Source organism: Ipomoea nil, unplaced genomic scaffold, assembly GCF_001879475.1.
Source record: "Ipomoea nil cultivar Tokyo-kokei standard unplaced genomic scaffold, Asagao_1.1 scaffold0688, whole genome shotgun sequence".
In the NCBI taxonomy this organism is placed as follows: Eukaryota; Viridiplantae; Streptophyta; class Magnoliopsida; order Solanales; family Convolvulaceae; genus Ipomoea; species Ipomoea nil.
In genome coordinates, this window is record NW_017617116.1 from 579,468 (window position 1) to 589,190 (window position 9,723).

Here is a 9,723-nt window from a genome sequence, read left to right on the forward strand (position 1 = left end):
TGTTATTAATAATGTTCAATAAATTCCAAATAAATGAATAATAGTAGTAATGTTAAAAAAAAATGTAAATATGAATAATGATTAGTTGTAGCAAATGCCATACAAGAAGATAGAGAGGTGTAGCAATGTGGAGAACAAAAATCTAACAAATTTTAAGTTTAATGTGAGAGTAAATTAGAAATCAATATTATTTTGAGAATTTAGGAATAGTCTAATACTATGGGCACCTCCGAAATAATTATTCCTCTTCTAAATGGAATGACTCATTCCTAAGAATATTTATTCTCATGCTTAACTACACATGACAATTCATAGAGGGAAATAGGGGTGATTACGGTTCGGTTCGAACCGTCCGGTTGAACTGAACCGTGCACTGTTGAATTGAAATCGGAACCGGAACCGGAACCGAACCGTCCGTACGATTCCGGTTCCAGTTCCTAACCGGAACCAATATGGTTCCGATTAAGGTTCGAGATAACAAGGAACCGGAAAAAATTAAAAAATTAAAGTTATTTTTTACTTTTTTTAATAAATCCGGTTAGAACCGGCGGTTCCAACCTGAACCTTACTATAAAGTTTCGGTTCCGGTTTGGCCATTTACGAAACCGGAACTGGCGATTCCGAATTGGAACCGAATCAAAACCGGAACCGTGGTCAAGCCTAGAGGGAAATGAAGAAAATTCTATGAAATTATTCGTCGGTTCTTGATAATCTATGTAATATATCATTTTTCGTCAAATATGATGCATTTCAAGAGTGATATGTGGTTAAAACCGTTACTTAGCTTCAGAAAATCGAAGGAAAAACAAAAAGAATAATGTAATAATTCAAAGATCTGTTGTAAAATCTAATTATGGACATTATTTTAGCATTAATGATATGATTGGTAACGGCTTTATATTTATGGTATGATCTTGTAATAGCTGTTATATATATTGATGTAATGATGTACAGAGTTGATGATGAATAAGAAATCTCTTTTTTCTTTGTTCTTTATTTTCCTCTTCCTCTTCTTACTGTTCTTCACGAGTTAAAAGGCCTGCAATACAACACGTTATGAGCACGATTTTTCTTATAAATATTACTACTATAATATTGCAATTGTTACGCCACGTGTGATGAGCAAGACAAAACAGATGAGAAAATTAAAGTGTCGACATAGGTGATATGGTAATAGAGTTGAAGTTGAAAAATGGTACAATATAGTATTGGGGTTTGGTTGTTGACACGCTTATTTCATATTTCATCATATATATCACACTACTCGTGAACTTCAACTTCAATTCTGGGTACCTTCTCGCCGCCAACTTCGCTTAGCTTGGCCCTCCTCTACTTCATCCTACAAACATCAAAATTAAATTACACTTTTTTTTATCCAATCACAAATTCCTAACTTGTTTAATTTAATTTTTTTTTATGAAGACAAGAAGGGCACAACCTCAAAGGAACACATGAAAAGCCAGTCTCAATGTCACAATTTATTGTTTAATTTAATTATTAAATATACAAGTAACAAACATAAATTGATGTTTTATACAGAGCAAATACTATTTATTATTATTATTTTTTTGTGCGGCGGAGGGTCACAAGGAGAAAATACTATTTATATTAAATCTTTTGCACTAATTTTTGTATAATTACCTTCAATTTTTGTTTTTTTTTTTTTTGTATAATTTGAATCATTTATACGCAGCACATTATATCATCCATATTTAATTCAAGAATTAACTTACTACTTCAAGTTACTCATATAAATTCCCCACAAGATATTACACCCCCCAAAAAATACAAATCACATTACTTATTATTATTAGGAATAATTGTACTTTTAGTCCTTAGTAATAGACCAAGTACAAATTTAGTCTCTAATGATCATGACTTACAATTTTAACCCCTTAATCACAAAAGCGGATATTTTGGTCAAGTAACTACTTGTGAAAGTTGCCAAAGACATTGTGGTCAAGCGACATAACTGTGGCTCTCCCAAATGGGAGGTCACAAATCCGAATCACAAATAGGACATTAACTCTTTGTGTTTCAATATGTTGAGAAAGTATGTATGGACATATACTACATTGTAACAGAGTCAGTAGTACTACAAAAAAGAATTACATGTAAAAGTTGCAATATTGGTCCCTAAATGGGCAAAAATATCTACTTTTATATATGATTTAATTAAAAACTAAAATTACAAATTATGATAATTAATTAAGGATCAACTTTACACTTGCCATATAATTTAAAGATTAAAAGTGAATCATTTCTTATTATTTGTTGTTCCCAATTATTTCTTCTTATATTATTTGATAAGAAGGGGTACTATACCCAAATAACACAGAATAATCTAGTCATCACGCACCCCACTAGGAACTAGGAAGGGCTAAACCATTAGCCTCCATTAAGAATTCATGGGTGAATGTATTACATTTAACCACATATTTAAGAATGATGTCTTATTTGGGGTAAGAATGATGTCTTATGTATCAATTTAAAACGTAACGAATAAAAGATAATAGAATTAGAAGAAACAAAATTCCAAAAAATTAGTTAAAAACTTATCTTAAATCCACAAACTAACGTTGAACCACAAAAGCTACTGTGAACTTACCCAACATTATTTAAATGATAACTTAAAGTGGTTTTGATTATGCTACAGTTGAAGGTTTGAACAACATTTAGAAACAAAACTAATGGTTTTCCAAACATCTATTTACAATTTATGATAACAAGCAAAAGTTTATAATATGATGAAAGTAAATTATAAAACAAAACTCGGATATCAATACAAAATTTTAAAATAAGAATGTTTTTGTATACAAAGAAAAATATGATATATATATATATATATATATATATATATATATATATATATATATATATATATATAGAAGAGCGCTCATATGCGGCGGGGTCTTACGGTGCGGCGGTGCGGTCAAATTCCAGAATACACCAACAGTGTTAACAATATGCACCAACAGTGTAATAAAAACACACCCCAATGAAATGTAATAAAACATCACAAAATACACCACAGACTCAAAAAAACACACCATATAACTCACCACCCCCAATGGTGTATTTCCGAACAGTGTATGGTGTTTTTACTCACACCTAATGGTGTGTGTTTGGTGATGCAGGGCTCTGTTTACTCTGTTTTGTGTGGTGTATTTCCTAACGTTGATGGTGCATATTTGGTGAACTATTGGTGTTGCCGCACCGTAAGAAATAACCGCACCGTAAGACACTGCCGCACCTGAACCCGCCTCTATATATATATATATATATATATATATATATATATATATATATATATATATACATAATTAAAAAAAAAAAAGTATTATCAATGTTTGTTTTTATCCACTTATGTAGACATATATTCTATTTATAGTAATTTGTACGCTATGAAAATATGTACATTTTTTTAATCATACAAAATTAAAATACAAATTATTCAATTTCTAAATTTAATTATCTTAATTATAAATCTAGCAATATAAATTATAATTAGAGAAATTATTATTATAAAATTTTCCTAAATACAAATTTGGAAGAGCATGCATATGTTTGGCTATAATAAAGGCCAAGGGTTCGAATCATTTGGTATTCAAAATACAAATTAATAAATATTATATGTATATACAATATAATGAAATATGTCCGGTTATAGTCTAAATCTACTCATACAAAATTTATAATTTACATCTTTTGATTTCTAAATATAATTCCTTTAATTATTATTCATATTGCAGTATTGTTGGAATTACTTTATATATATATATATATATATATATATATATATATATATATATATATATATATATATATATATATATATATATATATAATACAATTAGAAATAAATCAATTTCATTATATAAATTTTGTTTATAAATTTATCTAATAAATATGTACCTGATTAGAGTATTAACCATACAAATTTTAATTTTGTATCTATGAAAATACATATCTAACTAAATGTATGAAAGTCCAAACTATATTTTTATATTGTACATTTTAACATATTTTTAATTTTTTTTTCTAATTTTTTATTTAAATGTATGATAACATAATTGTTTTCTGTGCATTGCATGGGTAAAACAATAGTTATATTTAAAAAAGATAACTAACTTTTGTTGAATATAATTCAAATTTTTCTTCATTATATTGTACATGTAAAATACTAGTTATATTTCAAAATGATAGTTAACTTTTTGTTGATTATAGATCAAGTTTATATAATTATTATGAACAAATACTAATTTTGATCCCACGAGTATTAGCAAAATGACAGTTTGGTCCACATGTTTAATTCATATAAATTTTCATCTACAACTATTGTTTCAGTATCAATTTTCATCCACGACTGATAAGGGTAATTCCGGTGTATGTAGAATGTATGTTGTATGTATAAACAATGTAGAGAATACACAAACCCAACATGGTAGCTCAAGTGGCAAATGAGCTCTCTTTGTGGGGGAGAATTCTGGGATAACCTGGGTTCGATTCCCACAAGTGATGATTCCCTTTGGGCCAGCTTCTGTGCCTCTCGATGCGAATCGGGTGGACCTGGACTGTTAAACGGACTTGATGTTGTTTTTGCATGTTTAGAGAGAATGGAGAGTATTCTCTAAGTGTAGAGAGAGAGGAAAATGGAAGAAGGGCCCCCTAAAATGAAGGGTCAAATACCAAGTTGGATTTGACTTTGACCCGCTGGCTTTAAGACATGCCGAAATATGAAATTTATTAAGGGTATTTTCGTCATCTATCCAATTTGCAGTTCTCCCCCTCAAATTAAGATAAAATGAGGAGAAGAACTCAAGATTAGGGTCAATCTTAGGGCTTAAATCCATTATTCATGCTCAAATTGGAATCTTAAATTTAAAAGGACAAAAATGCCTTTAAAATTTTTAAATTTTGACATGTCTTAAATGGAGGGGTCACCAACGTGATAAATTTTAACACTAAAATAATAGTCGTCGCAAATGAATTTACAATACCAAATGAAATTATATAGTTTTAATTAATTTAGCCTACCAATTTACCAAATTTCCTTCTCCGCAATGTTTCCTTGTTTGATTATACTCAAGATTGGAATGAATCTCTAATCTCTATCTCTACCTCTTTTTTTTTAAAAAAATCAATATGTCGATTGTATCAATTGATGAAAGCTATAATAGCATCAGGAGGGATAGACTCCCAATACATAGAATGTTCCTGTGTAAAAGCTAACGAAGCTAAAGTATGCGCATGTAAATTAAACTGTCTAGACACATAGCTTAACGAAGCAGAACTAAATAAGGACATCATTGTCTTGCACTGATCAATTACTAACCCAGCGTACGAGTGAACGGGCGTAGTTTGGTGATGTATAGCAGCTCGCAGAACCATACAATCCGTGAGCAACTCGGCTGAATTTATACTCATTTCTTCTAACCAGGACAGTGCCTCTTTAAAAGCCACTGCCTCCGCCATGAGTGGTGTGAAACAAAAAGGTGATCTGTCATTCTTAGCTGCCACAAACGAGCCATCGGGGTCCAATAACACAATCTCATACGTAGCCTCCCCGGTTTCTTGCCGAAATCCCGCATCCATATAGCATCGCATGTGATTGCCGGGCAACACCGGTTCGGATTGTGTCCGTATTCCCTCTCTCGCCGCACGGCCGTGTACTGCACCATAAGCATTCAACAAGGTTGCCGCCCCCTTCACTACGGCCTGCAGCCGTGTCATGGCCCCTTCCCACACTGCCGAATTGCGGCTTCTCCAAATATTGTACAGAACACCCACCAACAGTTGTGTTTGTTCCTCTGTCAGAATTGCCATAGCCCCGGCTAACCATTCCGCAAAAGAATCTGTAATAATATTCGTGATAGGTAATTGTGTTATATTCCAAAGTAATACAGAATATTCACAAAAAAACTAATGCATGCAACACATCTTCATTATTAAATCTGCACATAGGGCATGTCGGGTCAACCTCCACCCTCTTATTAATTAGATTTGTGGTAGTAGGCAAAATATCACAGACTGCTCTCCACAAAAAAGTCTTCCATTTTGGTGGTACTTTCAATTTCCACATTTTAACCCATTTATCAAAATCACCTGAGTTATTCTCATAATCCCCAACAATACGCCTGTAGGCATTCTTTACTGAATAAATACCTTTTGGGTCACCCATCCAGTACCATGAGTCATCATACCCAGGGCTAACAGGAATCATAACTATTCTGCTCACATCCTCTGGGATAAATAAATCAGATAAAATATGTGGATCCCATGTTTGTGTTTGTGGGTCAATCAAACCTGTTACCCGTGCCTCTCTCAACTCCTCAGGCATAATTGTTTGTATCAAGGGACTTGGATTATCCTTGAGCCATGGGTGTCCCCAAATAAGAGTTGTCTCCCCATTTCCAATCATGCGTCTTATCCCAGCTACCACTATTGGATGTGCTGCCATAATACTTCTCCAACAAAAACTTGGGCAATTACCAATAGTAGCATCAACAAAACTAGAAGTGGGGTAATACCTGACTTTATATATTCTTGCCACCAGAGACTCTGGATTTGTCAAAAAGCGCCATACTTGCTTGCCCAGCATAGCTAAATTAAAAGCCCTCAACTCCTTGAAACCCAAACAACCAAACTTCTTGGGGATACATAACTTATCCCATGCTTTCCAGTGAATCGCCTTATCCCTGCCACTTCCCCACCAGTATCTATTCATGGCCCTCTCAATGGATTGACAAACTGTTTCAGGTAGCAAAAAAACACTCATGGAAAAAGTTGGCATAGATTGGGCCACACTTTTCAATAAAACTTCCTTACCAGCCTGAGACAATAATTTTGTGTTCCACGATCCAATTCTCTGCCTGATTTTTTCCTCCACATAGGAAAAAACTGCTCTTTTATTTCTACCCACAAACGATGGGAGACCCAGATATTTTCCAAAATTACTCGCCTGCACTACCTGAAGGCAGCTCGCCACCTGTGTTCTTGCCATGTGTTGGGTATTACGGCTAAAACATATATTTGACTTGTTATCATTCACAACCTGTCCAGATAGTTTCTCATATCTCATCAAACATTCTTTAATCACAGTAGCCTCCTGGATATTTGCCTTAAAGAAAAGCAGGCTGTCATCCGCAAAGAATAAATGGGACACCGGGGGAGCACCCCTGGCCACTCTACATCCATGTATAGAACCTGTCATCTGTTCTTTCTGCAACAACATCGAAAGTACCTCAGCACAGATAATAAATAAATAAGGAGAAAGAGGATCTCCTGTCTGAGTCCACGAGTCGGTCTGACCCGTCCCCCCACCTCCCCATTCACCATTACAGTATAATTCACAGTTGTCACACACAACATTATTAAACGAACCCATTTATATCTATCTCTACCTCTAAATCCTAATCTCATCTAAAATCTAATGAAAATCAATAATATTAGTTCCCAACTGAAATAAAAATTATGTTGATAGTATAAGTTGCATTAAATATTTTTTTAATTTTGAGTGTTATTTGTGTTGTACATTTTCATTTTCTTTTCAATTTTACCATTCACATTTTTTCTTTTGACATTTTCTTTTACTTGAATTAAAAAAAAAAAAACATATGTTTGGTAGAATTAAATGTTTTTCTTTAGTGTTTTTTTGGGTTGTAAATTTATATCTTATTACTAATTATACCATCAATATTTTTCTTTTTGACAATTATACCTTTATTATTATGTAAAATGCAAATACATGCACACATATTGTGTACGTGGTTTTTTTATAGTTTAACTTAATTATACTTTAAATCAATAAATAATATGTACCTATTTTAATACAATTTCTCATATTCGAAAATATAAAACTTTTATTTTTTTTTAATTTGTTTTTAAAATGTTAAAGGAATAAGGGTCAAATAGGTCACTCAACTGCACACCAAATTGCAATTGAGCCATCGAACTAAAAAAAAAAAAAAAAAGTACAATTGAGTCTATGAACAACGCAAATTCATGCAATTCAACCTAAAATGACCTGTTTACCTAACGTGGCGGTTACCGAATTTAAAAAATAACTTTTTAAATAAATTTAATTAAAATAATTATTTAAAATTTAGAAAAAATAACCCTTCTAAAAAAAAAAATCGGGCCGATTCAATTCGTCTCTCCCTAGCCATGGAGACGACCGGAGATGAAGGGATCGGCTTCGTCTCGGCCGAAGGAGCATTTTTTTTTAATTTTAAATAATTATTTTAATTAAAATTATTTTTAAATTCGATACCTGCCCACGTCAGCATGTTTACAAGTAAACATGTCATTTTGCGTTGAATTGCATAAGTTACGTTGTTCAGGGACCCAATTACATTTTTTTTAGTTCAATGGCCAATTACAATTTGGTGTGCAGTTGAGTGGTCTATTTGACCATTGTTTCAATTTTAAATATTACTTTTTCTAGTAGAATTTAAATGTAATTTTTTTTTTCATTTGTATCTTACTTGATGTGGAATATGTGCATTATTAACATATTGTAAACAAAATATTCTCATTTTATTATTGTATCGTTGTTAAAACTTTAATTAAAACATAAACAATTATCAAAAGAAAACGATTTGTATTTGCTAAAAATGTAATCATTTAGAAACTCAATATCTACTAAATTTAATATATTGTTAAAAGTTTATACGACTTATCATCAAAAATAAAATTTTCATCTTGTAATAACTATAAAATTTAGGCGTTTTTAAACTCACTTCAATTATGTAACTTTATTTATTATTTATTTTTTGTTTATTGGGCAGTTTTTAATCACACATTATGCGTGTATATATCTAGTTAAAACTATAAAAGCAATAATAGCACCGCCGGATTCATGTTCAAACAACTTAAATAAGATTACCGTTTTTTTTTTGGTCATCTTCAGGGTGACACTTCTCTTGTCGGCAAAATCTGGTCCATTATTTCTTTGTGGAACCCTGTCTAATCAACTAGGGGCTATTTAGTTTTGTTTTAATGTATTTTGAGTTTTATTCTTCTTAATTGTTTTATGGAATAAGGGTCAAATAGGTCATTCAACTGCACACAATAATTCAATTAGGCCACTGAACCTAAAAAACTAACAATTGGGTCCCTAAACTAACCAATTTCAAACAATTCTTCCAATTTGAAGGTTTTCAACAGGTCAACAGGTCATCCTTCCAAATTAATTATTTTTTAAAAATAAATTTTTAAAATTAATTATTTAAATTTAAAAAAATATTTAAAAAACAAAAAAAAAACAAAAACAAAAAAAAAAACAAAAAAACTGGACTGGCCGGAGACAACGTATGTTTTTTTTAAACAAAATTTAAAATTAATTATTTTTTATAATTTATTTTTTTTAAAAAATAATTAATTTGAGAGGATGACCTGTTGACCTGTTGGAAACCTTGAAATTGGAAGAATTGTTTGAAATTGATTAGTTTAGGGACCTAATTGTTGGTTTTTTAGGTTCAGTGGCCTAATTGCATTATCCTGTGCAGTTCGATGGCCTATTTGACCCTTATTCCTTGTTTTATTAAATTTATCCAACAAATCTAATAAGAGTTAATATGGTTAAGTTAATTAAGATGGAAATAAAAATTCTATTGATGTAATAGGTTCCATTAATTGTTATATCTTGCGCTTTTTTTTTTCTTTTTTTTTTTTTGGTACTCTTAAAAATACGTTTCAATTTTAGCCCTTTTCTTTTTATGT

At 31.5% G+C, this 9,723-nt stretch overlaps 1 protein-coding gene across 1 annotated transcript; it reads right to left on the reverse strand.

The window, feature by feature from the left end:
- Positions 1-5,157: 5,157 nt before the first annotated feature.
- Positions 5,158-7,387, reverse strand: LOC109175379. The gene is made up of 2 exons (XM_019324643.1): positions 6,106-7,387; positions 5,158-5,855 (listed from the first exon to the last, which is right to left on the reverse strand). The coding sequence occupies exons 1-2, from the start codon at positions 7,385-7,387 to the stop codon at positions 5,158-5,160; spliced, it is 1,980 nt and encodes a 659-aa protein (XP_019180188.1).
- Positions 7,388-9,723: the final 2,336 nt, after the last annotated feature.

Excerpts from the sequence above, each read along its gene's own strand:
- LOC109175379 (XM_019324643.1), bottom strand. The coding sequence starts at position 7,387 with ATGGGTTCGTTTAATAATGTTGTGTGTGACAACTGTGAATTATACTGT. Across the intron at positions 5,856-6,105 it reads GGATTATGAGAATAACTCAG|ATTCTTTTGCGGAATGGTTA; the intron begins GTGATTTTGATA and ends ATATTATTACAG.